This window comes from Dunckerocampus dactyliophorus, chromosome 16 (assembly GCF_027744805.1).
Source record: "Dunckerocampus dactyliophorus isolate RoL2022-P2 chromosome 16, RoL_Ddac_1.1, whole genome shotgun sequence".
NCBI lineage: Eukaryota > Metazoa > Chordata > Actinopteri > Syngnathiformes > Syngnathidae > Dunckerocampus > Dunckerocampus dactyliophorus.
Window position 1 is genome coordinate 10,344,990 of NC_072834.1, and position 22,530 is coordinate 10,367,519.

Here is a 22,530-nt window from a genome sequence, read left to right on the forward strand (position 1 = left end):
TTGCTGATGCGTATTTCAGTGATTTAAAGTTATGCTTCATATCAGTTAAACACAAAACGGCCAGTCGCTGAAGCACATTTAATTTAAGGAAACGGGAAAACAATATTTTAAATGCTTCCTTCATAAACAAATACGTGGCTCAGACTTTACCGGAAGTGTATACTCGCGCTTGTTATTCTGAAAGAACCAGTCGGAAATTAAAGTGTGAGGGAACAGGCACTTGACTCCGGTGTCTGAGTTTGACTAACGGATGTCTCTTCCTCCTCTCGTCCATCAAATGATGTTTGACGTTTGGAAATCTGCTGTAGTGTTTAGTTAGCATGTTTTGTTACGGCCGAGCACCATGAGATTACATTCCAGTTGCTAGTTAGCTGTTTTAATGGGTTTTCGAGTGAAAAGATGATCGCCTCACTTTCTCGGGGAAGTTTGCTGGATGAGGTGCTGCACGGAGGCTTTAACGAGGTAGTTTTTGCTTCTTGTTTATTATTAGGTCAGTTTTAGAAAACCTCAAATTTTTCGACGAGGACAAATAAGCTAATGAGACAGCTTAAAGTGATAGCAAGACGTGCGGTGCATAAAGGTACAACATGCTAACCTGAACATACACCGGCTAGCTAGTTGTAAACCATGAACAACTGTCGTCATTTTTGCACAGTAGCAGACGTTGGTTTCTGTTTGTCAAGTTGCTAAATGAGATGAAAATGAATTCGAATAAACACTGTAAGACTAAAATGTACACTATTAGTATACTATACTAATGTCAATGAGTGGGTTTGTGACTGTGTATCCTGGACAACGGTGAGTCACGTGACTGGACAGGAGTAGTAAATGTAATGAAATCCCCAAATATATCCCACAAAATACAATATACTAATAATATAAATTAGTCAACGTCGAAATGTTGTCTATTACAGATTTCTGTATTTAAGTCATTTATTAGCTGCTGGGATACGGGCCGACCCCGCCCCCATCCCCCTTTGTCCCAGCATAATAAACAAAGGAGCTCGTTTGTTTTGCAACAGTCTAAGCCTTTTGTGTATATTTGTAATTAAAATGTGGTGTGTTTGTCTGTTTCTTCCCAAAAATACAGCAGCAATTGACCACCTACACCTCCTGGGTGAATTCTCAGTTGAAGAGGAAACCCGGACTGAGGCCCATAACTGACCTCAGACGGGATCTGCAGGATGGAGTTGTTCTCATACAATTAATAGAGATAGTTGGTAAATAAATACATATTTATTCATATACTGCGTTAGGTTTGTGCTGGTGGGATAATTAGGAGAATGCCAATTCAGGCATATTAATATACTGTAGATTGAAATGTACTCACAAAGACACATTAATACACACCAAAACATTGTATGTAATAGAAGGTTATTATTACTATGTAAAGTATGTATTTTGCAGTGATGCAACACTGCTGCTCCTGCCATTCAGATAAAATATTATTTAAGTTTAAGCACATTATTTGCAGGAATTTGAGTAATGAAAACAGAGCTAGTGTTATCTAAACACAAACTGGCCTCCTGTCTTAATAGATAAATGTCTGATAATGTTGATGAAATAAATTCACCCGTGACATCACTTCCTCCTCCCCAAGTCTGACAGGATTGTTTTTCAGTGGCAAAAAATGTAAAAAAAAAAAAAAAAAAAAAAAGGGGAAATACCACACATCTAGGACATATGACTTTCAAGGTTATTTTGCACGGCAAAAATAACTAAATTAACATGCGTCCAAGAATAAGCCTGTATTCTCCAATGACCAGCAGGGGGCGACGGTACATTTGCAAAACCCACTGTCCGTCCATCTATTTTCTATACCGCTTGTCCTTACTAGGGTCGCATATGCTGGAGCCTATCCCAGCTGACTTTGGGCGAGAGGCATGGTACGCCCTGGACTGGTCACCAGCCAATCACGAGGCCAAAACCCACTGTCTAAAAGTAAAATGAAATTGTGGCAAACTCTATTTATTACACTAGTAAAGCATCTAAGCTGTCCATTACAATAATTAAATTGGAAGCACTTCAATTTAAGCATAATTTCAATCATAATTTACAGCGAGACTATAAACAAAACATTTTTGTTTTCTAAATTGTTAACATTCACAAAAAAAAGTAGTGCACATTTGATTTAAGATTAAGCATATTGTTTCCACATGTTTCATAGTAAGTAAATTATTGCAAATGGAGCTGGTGTTTTATCTAATCATATATCCTCAAATTCTGGCTTCTTCTCAAATGAACACCAGGTACTCTCTGTAGTTGAGTAAATAAATGCCCCCTACCACTATCTGAGGAATGCAGTAGGTGCACTGTACTTTTTTAAAAAAAATTTTTTTACCAAAGCTTCTTGGTAATAATTATACTTATATATTATTATAATTTTTCAAGTCAAGTTCACAGTTAAATTTAAGGATAAGATGGGACCAACTGTCAAGAATAAACCTGTGTTTTTGTCCCCAGTGATCCCCACTGTCTAAAAGTATAACAAACTTGATGCCAGTTGACACTATGCTGATGAGAATATGTTCATATAGAGAATATTGAAGTCTAATCTGTTGTATCCTGTGATTTCCTAAATAAATGATTTTTTTCCCCCCCTCAATCTTTTTCTGTGTGACAGCTGGGGAGCTGCTTGAGGGTGTTTACGTGGCTCCTCAGAGCAAAGACGAAAGCAGGAAGAATGTGGAGCAAGTGTTGAATTTCATTTCCTCCAGACACATACGTATGCCGCACATTTCAGCAAGAGGTAAATCATTTTAGAGCCGTCCAAAATTGCTGAATTACACTGTAAACATAGTATATATTCATTCATAACACATGTGTTCTTTCTGCAGACATTGTTGAAGGTAACCTAAAATCTTTGATGAGGGTTATTCTGGCTCTGGCTGCACACTTCAAGCCCACAGCCAATCACAGGGTTGCTTCAGGAAGTGGTAGAGGCTTGACAGCATGTCCATCCAGCCACAACCCTCTGTCCACTGTGGCGCTTGCACAAGGTGCTGCTGCTGCGCTGGCGTCGGCTCGATATGATGCCTCACTGCATGCAGGCTCCTCACGCATTCACAGGTACAGTGGGTGCAAATATCACAAATCAGATACATTGAAGATATTTCCTCTGATGCTGTAGAACTGCACTGCATATTTTGGTTACTTTAATTATCTGCATGTACAATACAACCACAATAATTAATATATTAATGACTATATTAAATATTTTCAGTGGCTGGAGGTCGGATGTAGAGAAGAGCGTGTGTGTCCGTGCATTGGTGAAGCAATATGAGAGAGGAAACCCAGAAGAGCAGGACAATAACACACAAATGATGAGGTAATTTAAAATCTTGAATTGTTATGATCGCCAAGGTTACTCAATGTGGTGATTCAATTTTAAAAGCATGCACAATAAATACATTTTGAACCCATTTGAACACCTTGGAGACATTTGTTTTAAATTTGTCAACATATGTTTGCACATGAATTAAGATTTTAATCTTCTTATCCCTCAATGAGCTTTTTAAATTGCAGATGGGATTCATTTAGACATCCAAACTTCAGTGTTTGACTTGCCTGCAGCAATCTCTTAAATGCTGCATGTAAAATTGGAAATCTGCTTATTGGGAGGAACAGATAGCTGCTATTTCCTGATCTATTGCTGCAATTTAGCATTGACAACTTGTCACTAATGTCATTCGGTAGAACCTCCAATCTTAAAACAATTCTGTGATGCTGATTTTATTTGATTTTTTTCCCCCCCACATGAAATAAAGTTCCACCATTGCCATCATATAACCTTTATTAACTGTATGGAATGTCTTTAAGTAACATTTTAACATTCATACACGTATGAAAAGAAGTAAGTATTAGTCTTTGTGGTGGCTTTAGCAGTATGTGATGTTTACGTAATAACATTTTTCTGTCAAATTTTGGTTGAACTTGTACAGTAACTCTCAAAGGTGAGTACATGCCTCATATTTCAGTAACTGTTGTTATTACCGAATGTCTTTTCAAGGCACAAAACTATAGACAAGGAACTTGGATATTCTTTAAAGGAGTAGTTCGTATTTTTTGACATGAAGTTGTATGACGTCCCCATCAGCAGTTGACTATTTCAAAAGTAACTTTGCGGCGCTCCTTCGCGGATGAAGATGCAAGCACATACACACGAATCGAGTGCGCACATCCTCGATATCACTTCCTGTCCACACGTGCGGCATAAGTCTTATTTATGTCTTGGGTGTTATTTCACGTCTAGAGGGCTCTAATAATGGTAAAAATCGTATTTAGAAAGTCATAAAACGGTTTTCTATGCTCTAACTACGAAAATCAATCCATCCACCTATTTTCTATGCCGCTTATCCTCACAAGTGTCGCGGGTATGCTGGAGCCTATCCCAGCTGAGTTTGAGCGAGAGGCGGTGTACACCCTGGACTGGTCGCCAGCCAATCGCAGGGCACATATAGACAAACAACCATTCATACTCACATTCACACCTATGGACAAGTCTCCAGTTACTGTAATATTTTTTGGAATGTGGGAGGAAACCGGAGTACCCGCAGAAAACCCACATGCGCAAACTCCACACAGAGATGCCCAACGGAGATTCGATTCTTCCCAATCTCCTGACTGTGTGGCCAACTACGAAAATATTCCATTTATTAATATTGAAGCCCACTTTGTGGAAATTCACTTATTGCAGTCGGGTCTGGAACCAATTAACTGCAATAAACCAGGGATTATTGTATATTCAAACTTGTTATTGCTATGAACTCCTAAATGGAAAGTGTTTCCACGTTAAATGTTGCATTTGTTAACCATGTAAATTGAGAAAAAAAGGTAAATGGAACGACATGTTATCTTCCAAATTAAAGACAATGGTGAAAATTATGCCATCCATTTTCTTCTGTAAGTGTATGTAAATCGCCGATGGAGGGGGGCACCATATAAACTCTCGCCTTAGGCGACACTCTGGGTAGTGTGACTTGGGTCTGCATAAGTGCTGTTGACACTGAGGAGCTGTGGTTCACTGAATGAAACATGAATTCCAACATGTAATGTGTCATTCCAAAGCAGAGCATTATCCTCTCCCTGGACTGCATGGCGGTTTTCCAACATGATAAAAAAGTAACAACTTTAGCCTGTGGTAAATCTGTAATTTGCCATCTTGAACACCTACTTTTCCACACTTGGGGAACACTAGCCCGCATTCTCTGACTTATTTGTGATGCCCGACAGAGCATATGACATGTTAGTAACGTACCCATTGTGTGCGTGTGTGTGCAAAAGCAGATGGTAGAGAAAAGAACTAACCAGCCTTTATCCTCTCCAGTCACATGTGCTGTTAGCTCGTGTTTTTTTTTTTTTTTTACACTGCATCATACTGAGGGGTGTGTTTAATATTTTGGTTGCCCAGCACATGATGAATGTGACGCACAGACGTTCTACCCCTTTACAAACTGCAGTCACAATGATAAACCTAATGTTTAATGAATTAATACCTCTCAAAGTTGCCCATTACTATCTTTGTAAAGGTCGAATTTTGATACACCGATTGTATTGGATATTATTAGCTAGCGCGTCTCAATACATTTTTATATTTTTGAAAGCTAATTTGTATCAGTTATACAATTCAAAATGTGAAACTCCTATATTCTATAGATTGTTTACACACACAATGAAATATTTCAAGAATATATTCATGAATTTCTCAATCATTTTTGATGATTACAGTTTACAGCTAATAAAAACCTCAATATTGTAAACTACTGGTTCGTACTCTCATCAAAAATATAACTGCAAAAACTTCTTAAGTCTTTAATTGCTCTCTTTGTCCCGAGTGAACTCCTGAAATCAAATACATTTTGCACGATAGTCTAATTTATTGAACCGGTGTACCAAAGGTTTATGTAACAAAATGAAGACAATGATGCTTTAGCAAGATGTGCCGTGCTGGTTGCCATGGTAGCACGTGGCCAGCTTCGAGGCAGAGGGCGTGTGTGTGAGAAAACTGACAAATCATGAGTCTGGCGAAACACAGCACAGATCAAACAATCTGTAGTGTATGATGGGGGGTACGCAAATTAAATGGTAAGAGCAGACAGTGTATGTGTGTGTGCATGTGTGTGTGCGTGTGTGTATACCTCATGTTCTTGTAATTACACTGAAACTAATACAAAGTAACTGTTGTAGCACCATATAATGTTGAATAGAGTACAGTATACCGTTTGTGTTTCCTAATGCTTTTGCTTACATTCACTTTATAACTTGCCTTTTTAGAACAAATCAAGTAACCAGTGCTTTTTTTGCCCCCTTGAGTCTCAGCTCAGCAAGTTCGCCACCATCTCCAAGAGCTCCACCCAGCAATCATGCAGACACGCAGCAAGAAGACCACGCAAAGTCAGAGAGTAGAGGTGGGTTCCACATTTTAGTGTTGACATGTTTATATTGTGAAGTATGCGTCATCTGTCCTATAATGGTTGTGTATCTGTGTGTACGCAGCCACGGTGGAGGCATCTATTGCTGTATTGGAGACAACATGGGTAAATTCCATCAGTGAAACTTTGGAGAAGGAAGTAGAGGAGACGCGTAAAATGGTGTCTGCATTGCAGGTACACTGTGGTGATGACTTACATGCTACAATGTGTTTTCCCTGAATTTGTGTTGACTTAAATGTTAGCCTCTAGTGCTCCTGTTACTTTCTTAAATATTGGCACATGTACCATTTTCCTTGTATGAAAAAAAGATCGCTGGAAGAAGCCTGTATTTTTTTTATCTTTGTTGTGGACTTGTGTGTTTGTGGCATGGCGTGGCTGAAGTTAACTGTCGTTTTAAAGGCTACAATATCAAGTGGAAAGCATTCCAGAGAAAAAGCAAATTCTACAAAGAACAAGCTGATGTCTGCTGAGAAGAAGAGAGAGTGACTCACTGGAGGGGGAGAATGAAAGTTAGCGAGAAGTTGGCAGAAAAGCCTTAAGAGCAGAGTGGTTTCAGAGTGTGGCATAGTGAGCCTCTCGAGAGGCTGCTTCCCTGAAAATTGCTTTTTCTGGTGCATATTTGCTTGAGTTTTCTGCTCAATCTAGCATCATACACTGTTTTAAAACGTGTAAATCCAATGATTTGTTCCAAAATATATTAAAAAAACGATTTTAAAGAGAATGATTAATTAGTTTCAAATGACAGCGTCCAACCTCAGCAGCAATGGTTGCGAGAGGCCTTCCTTATGCAACTCTGCAATCCGACGACCTTAAAAGAGAGAACGTTTTTTGCCTTTGCCATCAAGAGATCATGACAGTGTGAATACCCGACAGAAAATGACATTGAACCAACACTTTTTCCAAGATTTGGGCTTTTAAAGGCTGTGGTCTTACACTTCTGATCAGCTGATGAACAGCCTATTTCACATTCTTTTTTTTTTGTTTTGTCTCGCTCCCATTTCTTCTTTTTGCATTACTCTATTAACCCTACTTAGAACCTCCTTAAGATCCAAAAGTGCAAAATGTGAGTATTTGCAATTTTTCAACTGGTCTTAAAATTTTGATCAGGAATGTATGAGGAAATACTCATGCCTCTCTGATGTTTCTATTTTCAATCTCACGAGATGGCCATGCAGGTGTACTTAATGGTTGGACCACTGAGTGTAAATAAATCTATACACCATCACAACCTGGCAATGTTATGTCCTTTTGCTTTTAAGGCCCTGCTGCTACAAGGCTCTCTGCCAGAGGACGAGCAAGATATGTCTTTGACTTTGGATGAAGGTCACCCTGAGCAGCAACTGGTACACATCCTCACCTTCCTGTCATTTGACTTTTTAGTTGATCCTATTTTCTGTCTGTCTGTCTCTCTCTGCTCGCTCTTTATTTCCCTTCCTACACCAGCTCTTTGTGTGCCACACAGATCACATTTCTTTCTCTTGACAATGTGTGTGTGTATCTATGTGTGGGTGTGCCGGAGGGTGACTCGGATATCAGTTTCTGTGCATTCTCACACTCATTCCTTGTTTGCTGTCTTCCCAGGTCGTCATCCGCAGCCGCTTGGATCAGAGCATGGAAGAGGCTCGAGAACTGAAGGTATTTACTGTACAAAAGACCAGGAAGATCAACTATTAATTTGATGGCAAAGTCTTATTAATATTTACTTCCCTTCCTTAGATGGAACTGTTGCGCTGTAGGCAAGAGATGAGAAACCTACAGGGAGTCAAGGTAAGATACATAGTTTATTTAATACTGAGTTTAATTACCTGTTAACCTGCAGTACACAAACACTTTGTGGGATTTTTTTAAACACCCAGGAGGCCCAGCAGCAGAGGCTGTGCACACAGGAGGCATCGATCCTTCAGCTGAAGCAAGAACTTCTACGAGCCAGCATGACTAAAGATGAACTTAACAATCGACAGGTAGAAAATACATGACTGGTCTATGATAACCAATCTGCTTGTTCAGTGTCATGTTTCATTGCAAGTATTGTATGTTATTTTCCCTAGACCGAGCTTCAATGGAAACTGGAGGAATGTACTCGGCTGTGGAGTGACTGCAAGGTATCATGTTGATAACCAAATGTTGTTCAACGTGCATTATTTCTAACGGCCAACCAGGGGCGACATCACGGTTTGTATATACTAGTACAGGGGTTCCCGCACTTTTTCAGCCTGTGAGCTGCTTTTAAAAAGACCTCCTTCTATAAACAGAGAATATATATTCAGTACAAATATATATATAAAAATATTTTAGTATATTATAATGATTTATATATTTAACAATCATGTCACGGGACCTTGCAAGATTAAAACGTGACGATATTTCTTGTTTAGAGAAAAGATGTTTCATAGGAACAGTTCATCCAGAAGTCTATCAGACTGTGAACTTTGGCATCAGTACTGTGAATGATAATACAGTTTTCCCACACGCCATCGCGATTCACCTTTTGCAAACTCACTTTTTCGCGGGGGTTTTTTTTTGTGCGATTTTAATGCTTTTTAAAAAAAATATCGTCTCATCTTGTTCTCATGAACTGTGTAACCGTGTAATTGTGTGTCGTATCGTCTTGTGAGTGTATTGTGACACCCCTAATATTTACTATATTTATAAATATGACTATTTTTATGTACATTGTACATGTATATCAGGGGTACGACACTTTTTCAGCATGCAAGTTACAAGTAAAAAAATGATCTACCTCTTACTATAAAACAGGAAAACATATATATAAAATCTAACCAGTAAACTTTGAAACTACTATACTTAATACTAATCATTAGTATTTCACACTCACAGTTTCAAAGTTTACAGGTAATCAAAATTGCTGATATCTTTCAATAATTAACAATTCAATACAATTTGGCAATAAAAGTAATTATACAAAATTCCTCAATAGTTATGTACATAACCTGAGTGGTATGTCAATCAAAATAGCTACGTAGCATTCATTATACACACAGTTCATGTATTTCATCCAGTTAGCATTTTCTATAAAACATTGTAGATATACAAGAAATGAAAAGGATTATGCCAAAGACAATTCAGCCGAAGTCAAGGCAACATATTAAAAAGGTTTCAGCAATGGGCATGTTTTCCAATTAAGAAATAATAGTTTCACAAACGAAAGTGTAGAAAACGCACATTTCCATAGCAGAGTTCAGGACGCAGATCAGAACCATCAGACAATTGAATTTTTCTACATAACTAGTTTGCTATAAGTGAAAGGATAACTTTTGTTATAGATATAGGCATCTAACCGTTGTGATAGTTTATCCGTAATCGTAATAATAAATATGAAAGTTGCATTTCTGTGTGCCGCTTTATTGAGTCGTCTGTTCACCACTTAATCTTTGCCGCGTAGGAGCAACAGCAAATCAGGAGGGGAGTGCAATGTCAGCGGACTGATGTCATATGACTACAAAGTGACATTTATGACATGGGTAACACATGCAATCAACCCACACTAATGGGCACCGCTGTACTAGCAGATAGAGGTCTCTGGTGGCCAATTAGTTTTTCCAATGGTCCACATGAGAAACTTTTGTAGAGGTTGACCTAAATTATGCCAGTTGCCAATTATTATTGTTACTATTTTTATTATGCCAATTATTCCAGCTGTAATATCGTTCTCCTTGTCTTAAATGCTTGTTTACTTTGCCCAGATCTGATAAAGATAGATACAGTATACAGTACTGTGACGGAAATGAAGGAATATAGAAACAGAGAGATTTTTTGTGGGTTGTATTTGTGGGTTGCAAGTAAACATACAAAATATTAGGCTTTAAATTGAGTCAACCCTGCGACCTTTACCATGCTTTCTACCATCACAATGTGTCTGTGAAGAAGGACGTTGGACAGAGGGACAGACTTGTGCAACAGCTCAAACAAAAGCTTGAGGAAAGCGAAAAACAGCAGGTACTTCTTTCATTTTAAATATTCGGGCAGGTAAAACCAGGCTACATTTTGTCAAGTCTATGGTCTCATTTTTTGTTGTGGTTGACAGAAAGTGTTGCAAAAAGAGTTGGACCATAAAAACAGTATGATGAAAGAACTTATGAATAGAGATCTTCAACAGGTAGTATTGATTTTCCTTACTCCTTATTAGACATTTACTTGAGAATGTGTATATATATATATATATATATATATATATATATATATATATATATATATATATATATATGGTTTTTTTTTTAAAGATTTCCACATGCGCTGAGAACAATGGCTACTATTACATTGGAAACCCTGCTCCCTCCATATCAAGTGTAAGTGTTGTATTTTTTCTACATTTGTTTGTAAAAGATACTATACCGTCTTGGAAAAACAGCCAGCCTTTTACAAGGAGAGTATTTTTTATTTTTATTATTACTATTTTTAAATAATTGTATTATTTAGTAACTTGTGGCGCCATAATTTCTGTTGTTGTATTGCTTCAGCCAGAGGGCCTGTTGCGATTATTTTATCCTGCTGAAAAGGTACACCACTTGTGTTTTCTTATGTATGACTTAACGCAGACACTTAACACCATATTGCATTAAGTATACATAATTCGTACAACATAATATGCAACATAGCATCTTAGAAAATAGTCTGTGCACTCACATTAGTTAAAACTGCACAGTAAATTAGTTCAATAAAAGATACATACAATATAAGATTTTTTTCCACCACTTGGTATGTATGATACACCACATTAATAATAATAATTACATAGTTAATTAAAAAATGCCCTGGCTGTGTGAATTACAACTAAGCATTCTTATCTTTGTAAAGGTGGTAAATTATGAAAAGAAAATTCTGTGTGTTTGGTTGCAGGCAGAGGAGGTCCAGCTGCTCCGAGATGCACTCAGAAGTTTGAGGAATGACTTCAGAGCCCACGACCCGCAGCACCACACTTTAGACACACTGGAGCAGGGCATCGTGTCACTCATAGACAGACTGCATGCTCTTCAGTCACACAGGGTGTGTTTACTTTATGTATTTTTGGGAGGTTAACGGTATTCTATTGTTGCAGTTCTTTTTTTTAACATTTATCCTTATACAGCAGGCCAGAGGGAAATCTCCCAGACGCAAAGGACTGAACAGCGACTCTGACTCTTGGCCAAGTAAGCTGTCCTCCTTCATGACACATTTACACATACGGCACGTTTGTGTGAGTTCACTATGTTTTTTTGTTTTGTTGCAGAGGTTTGCCAGTCTAACAGCACCACCGCCTCCTCCACAAAGATCCTCTATTTCACTGGAAGATCCCCTACACCTTGCATGATCAACATACCAAAAAAGTAGGAAGAGTTTGTAATGTTTATGTCAGCATTTGAAGGATATGATATAGAGGAGGGTTAATATTTAGAATGAAAATGTGATGATGGTGAACATTACAGGCTGGGAGAAGTGACTCTCAAGGATGTGAAGGCAGCTGTGGATCAAGAGGGAAACTACAGGTATCACTTTAAGGCCATGGACCCTGAATTTGGTACTGTGAAAGAGGAGGTAAGAGTAGAACTTTTGTAGTGCAGTAGAACAGAAGAATAGAAATCGAATAGTTAATATACAGTGCATAGAGTGGTAAATGATACTGTATGTCCCTGGGTGTGAGAGCAGGTTTTCTTAGATGGAGCTATTGTTCCTGGTTGGGAAGGCAAAATTGTGGCCTGGGTGGAGGAAGACCGTGGTGAAGAAAGGTGAAAATATTCACATGGCCCTCCTAATAGTCTCACATTTCTCCTTACTGTCCATTCTAAACATTTTTTGCTTTGCATGCGTAGACCTTCATAGCCATTAAAGAGCTCATCAAGAAGATTTGAGGATTTGATCTACTGGAACTGGACTCACTGTGCTACTAATGTTGATAATATCATAGAGGTCAGTGCCTTGCCACTGTGCGCTTGATATTGCCAAGCCTTAACCAGAGTGTCTATATAAGACTAAAAAGCCCCACAAATCTAGGATTTAATGTTTACACCTGCAAAGGGTCATTAGAAGTATTTTGTATCAACTTTCATTTGGTCGGTCTGTTCATTCTTTTTCTTTCATCCCATACTATATATACAGTAAGGGATTCTTCAGTATTATCAATCATTGCAGTGACACCACTTTACCACATTTCATTATCATCTTATGTTAACATTCTGCACAATTTTCTGTAAAATGCTGTTATGTCATGTTCATTAGAAAACATGTCATGTTTATTAGAATTGTTACAGTGAAATACAGAACTTGGTAATAAGACGTTTTTTTATAAAGTATTTTTACCATATTCTTGGTATGCTGGCATGTATCGTTTGACATTTATGAGCTGGGAATGCTACCTTTCATATTGATGCTCTGATTTATTATGAATTTGACATGGAAAGCATGTAGGACCTAGCTGACAAATCACCTATCCCATAAATAATTTATTGTGTGTTTGTGTGTGTGTGTGTGTGTGTGTGTGTGTGTGTGCATGTGTGTGCTCACCATTTGGGATTGTTTTGCTTTTTCTAACAAGCCAATAGAAATATGCATTATCACATGTTTTGTACTCATTGGATGCCATAACTGCCTGTCAAATGTACAGTTTGTTTATTTTGTATATTGTATGTATGGAGACTGACAATTTAGAAATAAGTTGATGTATGTTTTATGTGTGATAGACTTGTGCAACAAAATAAAACCTGGTGTTTAAAAAATATTACATTTATGTGTTGGGATGTTTGTTCGGATAAGTAAAATATAAACAACATAAAAAAATAAAAATAAAATACCCTTTAATAAAAAAATATATTATCAAATACTTTATCTACATGAAAAAAACATCACAATTTGCTCAAATTTAAACATTCTAGTGTTGCAAAGACAAACAGCACAATGAACAGCAACATAGCAAACAAATACAACAAAAGGGACTCTTATCTATATGTAAGATAAGCAATAACACTGATACATGTTTGTAAACCGGCATTAAAATGTTATACTAGTTGCTTGCTACGTCATAAGTGTCGCACTATTTGTAGTGATTTTTTAACGTATCATTTTCATTCTAATTAGTATACAGCAAAAAATATGACGATCTTATGATCGAATGAATGTACGGTACATGCAATAGTGAAATATGAATTTAAAAAATGGCACAGTTGCAAAAAAAACATAAATTTTACTGTCTTTCGTTCAACAGGCTTTACGACACTTCTTGCAGAGAGACGGCAGTGTGTTGAAAGTGCCGGAAAGCCGTGTGTTTTGGACAGGAGGAGGTCATTAGAAAGTGAGACGCGCCCCCGGAACGGTTTTAAGAGGTTTTTCCTAATGCAGGTGTAAAATAATTACATTAATTATAGTTCTGTGTAGTGTTTCAATTGTTACGATATGCTTCGCCTAATCCTGCGGCTCAGGCCGTCCGCCGGGCTCTCACGTCCCCGTGTCCTCCCGGCCGGGCCTGCTGCTTCTGCCAATGGCTCACGTTGCGTGCCTGGAACCGGGTGCGTGAGGCGGTTGCACCGCGTCGCTGGGTCCAGGGCTTTATGCTTCAGTCACAGGGGAGCTCTGCTGCGGTGTCCACAGCTGGCTATTACCTGTCAGGGGAAGCGTTTCTACAGCCTGCCGCCGCACCAAAAGGTATCGTACCGGGTTTCCGGTTGCTATAGCACCCAGTTATCTTGACGTTAGCATGACCTCCGTAGCTAGCAGTGCAGAGATGAAGCTAACAGTGCAGCTTGCTACATGTTTTAACTTAAAATTTGGACTATAAAATCAATCGTTTTTTTTATCAGTACACATATTTGATAACATTTATGCTCTTTGGCCCAAAACTGGAGTTTAAAGTATATGACATTTAGCGTGGGGATGACCAACAATTAGCTTGTTACTCCAGTTTCGTGCAAACCTTTAAACTTGTAGTCTAGTAGTATTGTCTTTAAGCAAGTGACTTTGCATATGCTCCAGGATTTTTGCTCCCATTCTCTTTACTGTTACACCCAAATTCAGGTTATCATTGTGGCTGTTAATCATGCTGACAAAAATAACATTCTCAAATTCTGGAACTTCCGGGTGACCTAATAATACACGTCAAGCTTATACTACACTCATGAGCCACAACATTAGGCACACCTCCAAAAGTGCATCATAGGGGTAGAATTTTAGCTTTTCCTTTGCAGGTGTTTGCCATTTGTTGGCATCAATATGAAGCCATTTCTATGTTGTATTGGACAACCTTGACCAATTCTCATCCTGGCTCGCTGCTTTTAAATCAATACTTAAAGAAGATAATATACCACACTTAACAGCGGCTGTAAATCATCTTATATGTTGTGAAGTACATGCTGTGGATCATGACAACAATTATGATGTTCCGCTGTCCGTTATATTGAACAGGTGGAGCTGCCAGCACTATCACCCACCATGCAGACTGGAACCATCGCTCGCTGGGAAAAGAAGGAGGGAGATAAAATCGGCGAGGGCGACCTTATAGCTGAGGTTAGGAAATGTTTGTGTGTGTTTTATGCAGAAGTATTGTTGTAAAATGCTGCATTTTGTAAAATGCTGTTCTTTTTTTGTAGGTGGAGACTGACAAGGCCACAGTGGGTTTTGAGATGCTGGAAGAGTGCTATCTTGCCAAAATCCTTGTTCCTGAAGGGACCAGAGATGTGAACATTGGATCAGTAATTTGCATCACTGTTGATAGGTAAACAAGACTTGTCAATACAGATTAGTCCTGTCATGTCTTGCCTCCTCTGTGTCTGTTTTTGTTATCTGTAGAACTGTTTTATAATCTCCATCCATTTCGCAGCCCAGACCTCATCCCAGCCTTTAAAGATGTTACATTGGACTCACTTTCTTCAGCTGGGGCTGCTGCTTCATCAACTGCCGCCACTCCTCCTCCTCCAGCTGCAGCGGCTGCTTCTGCACTTCCTGCAGCACCAGGCAGCACCTACCCGACACACATGAAGGTGGGTGTCGCCTCTTAGAGTAACACTCAATATGATTAGCAAGCAGCAGCAGTATATTTTGTTTCTTTTTTCTACACATTTACTGTATTGACCTGAATATAAGATGATCCCTGTTTTCCAAAACCCGTTTTTTGGGGACATTTTTTTTAAACTCATGTTTTACATATCGATGACCATTTTAAAATTTGCATCATAGCTCCTCCTGTTTGCTAACTTGCCCAATTTTTGAGACACTTTTTTTCAGTGAGTTGCTGTGTTGCTACTGCATCTCTCTAGGTGTATGTGAGTGAAAGTAAGAAAAGCTCTGACTTGGGTAGAAGTTGTTTGGCTGCACACGTTGCTTTGCACGTATAAATCCTTAGACCTGAAATATAAGATTATATTTTTTTCAGACTTTTTTTTTAAATGAATGAATTAGGGATGCGCGATAGATTTTTTTCAAGGCAAGACCGATAACTTCCTGCTTCTCAAGACCGATTTTTTAAATTTAGATTTAACTGTAGTTTGTGCACACCTGGAGGTAAGAGCGACTCCAACAAAGTTGGATTCGACAAACTGTACCTGTAGATTTGTGTACCTGTACACATATCATGACATCACTGCGATTAACAAAACATTTATAAACAAAATAGCGGCAGTTCAGAAGTACAAACTGTATCTTCAACGATGGTAAAGGGCTGGTTATCCAGAGCCATCATTTCCTTGTGAAATCACAGATTGCTTTAGGCCTCGAGTCGTCACTGTCAAACTTTTTTGCACTTTTCAAACGCTGCGGTGATTGGAATGATCCCTGAGCATCCTAGCGATGCTGACGTTTTAGGTGACAGATCATGTTTGACGTGTTGTAATTTTCTGTCATACAGTACAAGTGTAAAAACAAGTTAACCACTGTTTTAAAACTTACTGCTTATTCAATGTCCTCTTCATTTGTATAACTTCCAGCGTTTATTCTTCTCTTAGCACACTTGTTGGTTGGTCATTCTTTAAAGTACAGTAGGTATCACAAAAAAAAAATGAAAAGCAAAACGTCCACAATAATTATTTGATGGTAGTTTTGTTAAGCGTTTTGCAATGCAGGTGGATTGTGCTTGAAAAATCATTGTGTGTGTGTGTTGCAGATCACACTTCCTGCCCTCTCTCCAACAATGACAATGGGCACGGTGCAACGCTGGGAGAAGAAGGTAGGAGAGAAGCTCAACGAGGGAGATCTGCTGGCTGAGATTGAGACGGACAAGGCAACAATCGGTAAGCTTGAGCGCCCCTAAATGCATCAGACCCTCCTGCTTATGTTGGTGCATGTTAGCCCGTACTCACTGTTTCCCCACGGTGTCACATCTAGGCTTTGAGGTGCAGGAGGAGGGATATCTGGCCAAAATCATGGTGGCAGAGGGCACCCGTGATGTTCCGTTAGGAACGCCACTCTGCATCATTGTAGAGAAGGAGAGTGACATTGCTGCATTCAAGGACTATGTGGAAACCGGCGTGGCAGATATTTCAACACCTCCTCCTGCTCCAGCACCAGTAAGTCACACGTATGCAAACATACAACTCTGTTCTGATGATGTAACCCACTGTTGTCTTCTTCCAGGTAGCAGCACCTGTGGCTGCAGCACCCAGTCCTGCTCCCGCACCTGCTGCAGCGTCTCCTGCAGCCGTGGCTCCTAGGAAGGGACGGGTGTTCGCTAGCCCACTGGCAAAGAAACTCGCTGCAGAGAAAGGCTTTGACCTGGCGCAGATCAGCGGTGAGTCATCAAGAAAGAATGTGCCCTGCAAAATAAAACAATGTTGCATTTCATGTAAACATTTATTGCTCAGGCTCTGGCCCTGATGGACGCATTACCAGGAAAGACATTGAGAGTTTTGTTCCACCAAAGACCGCACCAGTAAGTTATACTTCTTCACATTCTGCTATTTTTATGATACTTTTGGTTATTTTATCAGTCAAACTATATTTGTATGGCGCGTTTCACATATAAATGCAACACAAAATACTTCATAATATAAATGAATTATAAATAACAATAATACACGTGAGAGAGAAAAAAAGATTATCAAAATCAATCATATTTTATATTTATTAACTGGGATAGGCTCCAGCATACCCATGACCCTAGTGAGGGTAAGCGGCATAGAAGATGGATGGATGGAAATATATTTGTTATTAGGCTGTACGGTGGCCTAATCGTTAGCATGTTGGCTGACAACCAGTACAGGGCGCACCCTGCCTCTTGCCCAAAGTCAGCTGGGATAGGCTCCAGCATACCCTCGTGACCCTAGTGAGGATATACGGCATAGAAGATGGATGGATATTATATTGTATACATTATATTATTATTATTATTATATATATTATATTGTACTTATTATTATATTTTTATATTTGATATATGAAAAAGCATTTTATTTTTAATATTTTATAGTTAAAGATATTTTTGTTGTTTTCTTTTTTTTTTACCACAATTAAATTGGATAAAATTAATAAATGTAGTAAATTAATTCTCAGTTAATATACACATGAACTGATTGTAAAGAGCAGTGACATCTTCTTGACATTAAATATAATACAAAGTTTCTCTCAAGGCTTTAAGAAGTGTTACTATAGGTATTAGATGAAAAATGCTGCTACTACTGTAATTCTGTAAATTTTACATTTCTGTATTTTTATAGCACCTGTCATAAATGCAACACAATACAGTATAAAAGTATGTTTCCAGAAGAACGCACATTACATTACACTTCTCGCTGGGCAGTCACATCCACTTCCCAATATTGTGCGTGTGTATTTAGTGCTACTGACTTAAACAAGTTCTATACAAGTACTATAACAAATTGTTATGGTACCAGTATGTGGTTTTCCAAGTGTTCCTATTTTTTATACCTTAGTGTCATATTGATGTAATTAAAAGTGTTACTTTTGCCAGGCTGCTCCCACTCCAACTGTCGCTCCAGCTGCTCCTGCACCTGCTGCAGTTCCTGCCGCGGCAGCCGGTACCTTCACAGACATCCCTATCAGCAATATCCGCAAGGTGAGAGCAAACGCACACAGCTGACATGCGGAAGCTCACGAGTTCAGTGGGCCCTGAAGTTCTTCACAGCCTCTCATTTTCATGCTTCGATGTACACTCGTCACAAACCAGTCAAATTAAACTTGAGATATTTTGGATGAAAACTGGAGTCTGGCTCTCCTTGCACAGGTCATCGCTCAGAGATTGATGCAGTCAAAACAAACCATCCCCCACTATTACCTCTCTGTAGATGTCAACATGGACCAAGTGCTGGAACTAAGGAAAGAACTCAATGAGGTATGTTTATTTTGTTTGGTGCTAGACCAAAATGAAAGTCAGTCAGTCTTTAAACTCCACTGTTACAGGAGGTGAAAGCCAGTAATCTCAAGATAAGTGTCAATGATTTCATCATCAAAGCCAGCGCTCTGGCCTGCCTCAAGGTTCCAGAGTGTAACTCCTCTTGGATGGACACAGTCATCCGCCAGTGAGTAGCATCGACAACCAAAGCTTCATTAAACATCAGTGGCACAATGAACAGTTAAAATTCACTAAGGTTTCATCAAAGGGAACAAAAGCAAATTAGATCCTGCGCCAAATTACTGTACATCTTCATTTGATTTAACTTTATGACTTATGAGGGACTTAAGTGTAAATACTTTTATTTCACATTATTGCTTTTGACCTCTTCATACACACATTTGATTTTTACCTTTTTGTTTGTGAGCATGTGACTTTTGAAATATCCTTAACCATGTGATGAAAAAATTATTTAAAATTGGTATTTTATTTCATCGACAGTGCTTAGCAAATGTATTCGACCACCACCCAATGTGATGTAAGGTGTTAATGACACAGCTGCCCTAAATTAAATTAACAACTTTGGCAATTACCAAAATAATTTCAGTAATCACTAATACACCAGCATGTAGACACTCCTTTTCATTAAAATATTTTAATACTAAAGTAGAATTATTGTTGTCCATTAACTTACCAGTGTAATGGTTTCCCAAAAAAATTAAAAAGTAAAGTATACAATTATGTTTGTGATTTAGGACCTCAAATTAGTGTTATGTGCTTGAATTCCTCAACAGACGTTTTTGATTTGCAAGGTGTTATCAAGGCCAGAGGGGGCAACAGAAAATATATATATTTTTTGTGATGTGTGGAAAAATGACCAATTATTTGTTTCCATTTATTTGTCAACAAAACAAACATTTTTAGTTTTAAACTTGTTTTTGAAAGATTTCTAAAATATTTGTTTTCTTGTTATGACAAGTGTTCTAAAAAATTGAAACACTGTATTTTACATTATATGTATATATTGTGTATTACTGTTTAATACTTTCATTTTTAATCAAAAAAATTTGATTAAATATTTGATTATTTAATCATTTTGAATTGCTTATTTTTATAGACAATTTCCCACAATTCCTTTCAATAAAAAAAAAATAAATCCATTTAGTAAATGAATCCTTCATTTCCCTCAAGTATTAGCCCCGACTGTATGTTGAAATAAATGAGCTAAAAAAGAGACAACGTTCAAGTCTGTGTGCGTAGTATCATTGTATTGTTAGCAGGGGGCGCTCAAACGTCCCCAGTTATACAGAGCATGTCCTGTTGGTGTATGTGCCCTTATTATTACCGTAGTGTGTGCTTCTTCTTCCAGGAACCATGTGGTGGACATGAGCGTGGCAGTGAGTACAGCCAACGGCCTCATCACGCCTATTGTGTTTAACGCCCACACCAAAGGACTGGCTGCCATCAGCAACGACGTGTCGTCCCTTGCCGCCAAAGCGCGGGACGGCAAACTGCAGCCACATGAATTTCAGGTAGAATCCTGCTAGTGCAAATCCATCCATCAGTGACCATATACTTCAATGATATCCTTTACCACCAGGGAGGTACCTTCACCATCTCAAACTTGGGGATGTTTGGCGTCAAAAACTTCTCCGCCATCATCAACCCTCCTCAGTCCTGCATCCTCGCTGTGGGAGGCTCTGAAAAGCGCCTGATGCCTTCTGACAACGAGAGAGGGTAGGTGATAAGCCTGAACCGCACCCTCTGTATAACACTCACGGTTTTCTTCTATTCCAGTTTTGATGTGGCCAGCATGATGTCCGTGACGCTGAGCTGTGACCACCGGGTGGTAGACGGCGCTGTGGGCGCCCAGTGGCTTATTGAATTCCGCAAGTTCCTGGAGAAGCCGGTCACCATGCTCTTGTGAGCGGACTGCAAACTGCAACACTCTGGCCACCAGGTCACTCCCTCTGTTACCCTGAACACAAGGCAACAGAGGTGGAAGCAAAGGGGGAGGGAGGGGCAGCACTCCGCTTATTCTGTCTGTCTTACTCTCCTCTCTCGCTCTCTAATTCTATTTATTAAAAATCCATAACAAGATTTTATCCTAGCAAAGAGTCTGGCCTCTAAAAAATGATGTTGTGCAAAGGGAAATGTTACACTTGTTCAATCAGAGATCAAATTTAGTTCTTACATGATTTTGTGTTATAAAGGCAAGCAGGAAGGGAAGCTCTGTGCGTGTGACCTGTTAGCACACAAAACGATGGAGAAAAGAGTTTAGATGCACACAGTGCACATTGTTACACACTGTGTGTCACTGTGTCTACACAGATAGACAGCATCATGTTGTCATTGTTGTGGCTCCACACCACTGTGGATACTATATAGATTATATATGATTGACAGCTGGAGTACGGACAACACGGTCCACAAAATCCAATTTAATATATCTGTACAGCCCCCGACCTCTAGAAGCTACTGAACAGGTCTGCCAATCCCTTTCTGATCCATGTTCATTTTGTAGTCTCAGTCCAATAATAATCTGTCCTTCACACAGCTGAAACGCACAAAGCTGCTGCTGGAAGTTTCTTTTAAATAAACTGCGAGAAGTAGTCAACTGTGTGCTGAAGACTCTTTGAGTGGGAGCTTGTAGGAGTAAAACCAGTTATTTAAAATACACATACAGGGAGAATATCATGAAAAAGTTCAACATTTTTGCCATTCATTTCCGAAAGTGAAACCCATCAATTATAAACGTGCATTACACATAGCGTGAAACATGGATGAGGTAGGGTCAGGCGTGGACTTGCATTAGGTAAACACAGGCAATTGCCTGGGGCCCCAAACCACTCATTAAAACTGATGATTGATTTTTTTATTCGATTTAAAGTGCATATTGCTGTATTAATCTTGATTCACATGCTTAAAACTACATCAAAATGCGTAATCCATCATGAGCGCTTCGCCTTCTCCCCCTCCCTTCTCATGCAATGGACTATTCCATGTTACTGCGTTCAAAAGAGTAACACATTTGCATCACAAAAAAAGTCAGACCTCACAATCGCAGTGTTTACATGCACAGGTGAAGACTGCGTCGTACGTAATGTTAAAACCCTTGTTACCAGGTGGTGCAAGACCCTTACCCCTTCGTGTGTTGAGCAGGCACACCTACCTCTCTGACTTCTCCGTTTAAAGGGTTAAAGCCTCCTGTGTTAAAAGGACACTACTAAGTCAGGTTGAAGGAAACTCACCCAGGTTTTCACAGTTCGTGCAGAGGTGGCTCCACTACATCCAGACCAAGTACAATAGAGTAACCATATTTATATTGCACCCAGCACTAGACCCTCCACTTTATAGCTGCTTTCCTTTGTATTGGTTTATTGCATTTGGTATAGACCTGGGAAATTTTACCAATCTATTAGCGATCAGAGGGACCTGTTTGAAAGGTTAAAATCATGACCGGAACAACCTCAAAGGAATTATCTTAGACAAAAAGCCTACTCTTTTATCACACAAGACGTAAAAACAACAGTGAAAGTAAATGAAGAAAATTTAATAGTCAAGTTGGCTAGGGCAAAAAGCAGTGAAAAGGCAAAAATCATACATTACTTTGTCTTAAGATGTTGATGAGCTCCAGTTCCATATATAGGAACAAAGGTTGTAAAAATGTCCCAAACTGGAATGTCCACAGTGGTTTAAACTGAGGAGTGGGTCCCTACCACCCTGTCAGTCTCATCACAAAATGAACAATAAACATGCCACAACAGCATCCTGATAGACAATAATAAGACCAAAGCAATCCTTCCTGAACTCCACTACCAGGGGGAAAATCCT

At 38.9% G+C, this 22,530-nt stretch overlaps 2 protein-coding genes across 4 annotated transcripts; both read left to right on the forward strand.

Moving 5' to 3' along the window:
* Window positions 1-203: 203 nt before the first annotated feature.
* On the forward strand, window positions 204-13,125 carry LOC129169498 (dixin-like). Of its 3 annotated transcripts, none has more exons than XM_054755985.1 (21): window positions 204-462; window positions 1,091-1,220; window positions 2,624-2,749; window positions 2,838-3,069; window positions 3,224-3,328; window positions 6,313-6,407; window positions 6,496-6,605; window positions 7,691-7,774; window positions 8,013-8,066; window positions 8,148-8,198; window positions 8,288-8,392; window positions 8,480-8,533; window positions 10,317-10,388; window positions 10,477-10,548; window positions 10,673-10,738; window positions 11,289-11,435; window positions 11,518-11,578; window positions 11,659-11,755; window positions 11,855-11,963; window positions 12,075-12,154; window positions 12,239-13,125. In XM_054755985.1, exons 1-21 carry the CDS (start codon window positions 400-402, stop codon window positions 12,246-12,248), a joined length of 1,923 nt encoding a protein of 640 aa, XP_054611960.1. In that variant the 5' UTR covers window positions 204-399; the 3' UTR covers window positions 12,249-13,125. The 3 variants fall into 3 exon arrangements, with proteins under 3 accessions (XP_054611960.1, XP_054611961.1, XP_054611962.1); XM_054755986.1 differs by having other exon boundaries at window positions 6,319-6,407; XM_054755987.1 differs by lacking the exons at window positions 10,317-10,388; window positions 10,477-10,548; window positions 10,673-10,738.
* Window positions 13,126-13,665: 540 nt separating this feature from the next.
* Window positions 13,666-21,261, forward strand: dlat (dihydrolipoamide S-acetyltransferase (E2 component of pyruvate dehydrogenase complex)). Its single transcript, XM_054755796.1, has 14 exons — window positions 13,666-14,063; window positions 14,820-14,921; window positions 15,005-15,129; window positions 15,235-15,394; window positions 16,513-16,639; window positions 16,734-16,915; window positions 16,983-17,136; window positions 17,210-17,277; window positions 18,316-18,420; window positions 18,589-18,696; window positions 18,765-18,883; window positions 20,066-20,228; window positions 20,297-20,433; window positions 20,494-21,261. The coding sequence occupies exons 1-14, from the start codon at window positions 13,815-13,817 to the stop codon at window positions 20,621-20,623; spliced, it is 1,929 nt and encodes a 642-aa protein (XP_054611771.1). The 5' UTR covers window positions 13,666-13,814; the 3' UTR covers window positions 20,624-21,261.
* Window positions 21,262-22,530: the final 1,269 nt, after the last annotated feature.

Excerpts from the sequence above, each read along its gene's own strand:
- LOC129169498 (XM_054755985.1), top strand. The coding sequence starts at position 400 with ATGATCGCCTCACTTTCTCGGGGAAGTTTGCTGGATGAGGTGCTGCAC. Across the intron at positions 6,408-6,495 it reads CGCAAAGTCAGAGAGTAGAG|CCACGGTGGAGGCATCTATT; the intron begins GTGGGTTCCACA and ends GTGTGTACGCAG. Across the intron at positions 11,579-11,658 it reads CGACTCTGACTCTTGGCCAA|AGGTTTGCCAGTCTAACAGC; the intron begins GTAAGCTGTCCT and ends GTTTTGTTGCAG.
- dlat (XM_054755796.1), top strand. The coding sequence starts at position 13,815 with ATGCTTCGCCTAATCCTGCGGCTCAGGCCGTCCGCCGGGCTCTCACGT. Across the intron at positions 18,421-18,588 it reads CTATCAGCAATATCCGCAAG|GTCATCGCTCAGAGATTGAT; the intron begins GTGAGAGCAAAC and ends CTCCTTGCACAG. Across the intron at positions 20,434-20,493 it reads CCTTCTGACAACGAGAGAGG|TTTTGATGTGGCCAGCATGA; the intron begins GTAGGTGATAAG and ends CTTCTATTCCAG.